At 40.3% G+C, this 996-nt stretch overlaps 1 protein-coding gene across 1 annotated transcript in view; it reads right to left on the minus strand.

The window, feature by feature from the left end:
* The window catches only part of LOC101846400 (FERM, ARHGEF and pleckstrin domain-containing protein 2), a gene marked incomplete at its 5' end in the record, with an annotated part of 70,530 nt that extends 69,840 nt beyond the window's left edge, over positions 1-690 (minus strand). Inside the window, 1 exon segment of the mRNA XM_035973517.1 lies at positions 592-690. Coding sequence (XP_035829410.1) covers positions 592-690 — 99 coding nt within the window.
* Positions 691-996: the final 306 nt, after the last annotated feature.

Raw genomic sequence — 996 nt, forward strand, 5'->3', positions numbered from 1 at the left:
AAGGCCTACCAGTGGCGCCCTCCAACCACCTGCTTGTAATAGCAAGTCATAGTTTTTCAGTTTTAATAAGAGTTTTACAGCGTTTGTTAGATAAATAGGTCATGTTTGTGCCGAAGATTAGAGGTGTCACAAGAGAGTAACATAAGAAAAAAAAAGGAGGAGAAATGAGGACGACAGACGTTTGATAGGAGCAAAAACCACACCAGTGTATCCACCTACCTCCCAGTAAGGCTGGGGTTAACCCCAAGCCACTCACCTCACAAAGGAGTTTTTATCGAGTATTATGGTCTTCATTCTGGGATGTTGTGTCCATCTTTGGCCCTGACAAGCAGGATCGGAAGCCCGCTTCCTAAGTAATTGATCTAAATTGTGCCGATGGGGGGCTTTAAAAACCTGACCTACCTAAAGAAAATTCTTTTAAATCTTGGACCATCCCGTGAGATTCGTTACAGTTGGCAAGTCTGTTATTTATATTTCATTATAAAGACTAACGTACTTTATAAAAATGATTTTGTTGCAAGTGCCATCAAACTCTAACTTCATTCACCTCATCTCTCAAGCTCAAAGAGACAAAAAGAAAACTCCACTCACCTCATCCCCGTGCGTGTTAGTATACTCAAGGTCAAAGTAGTCGGCCTCGAGGAGCTGTAGGTGGTCAGTCACAGCCTTCCACAGCAGGGCGCCGGCACCCTTCACCTGGGCGGGAACAAAATGTACAAATAATCATAAATGCTAAAATTGTAATTGCAGGTCAAAGTTAATTTCACCGCACCGTTCTTTAGATCATTTCATACCTGCCAACTTTCCCCCCAACCTCTCAAAACACAAAAACAACAGGGAAAAAAATTGTTTAAGCATATAGCAGTTTATTACAGTTTACAACTCCCAACTAAAACCAAAAAACCCCCCCAAAAAAAACAAACGACATTTTTTAGAGCATATTACTGTTCAAAGCTGCCAACTTTATCAAAAGCAAAAAAAATTATTTTTTTTAAA

Source organism: Aplysia californica, unplaced genomic scaffold (assembly GCF_000002075.1).
Source record: "Aplysia californica isolate F4 #8 unplaced genomic scaffold, AplCal3.0 scaffold01346, whole genome shotgun sequence".
Lineage (NCBI taxonomy): Eukaryota > Metazoa > Mollusca > Gastropoda > Aplysiida > Aplysiidae > Aplysia > Aplysia californica.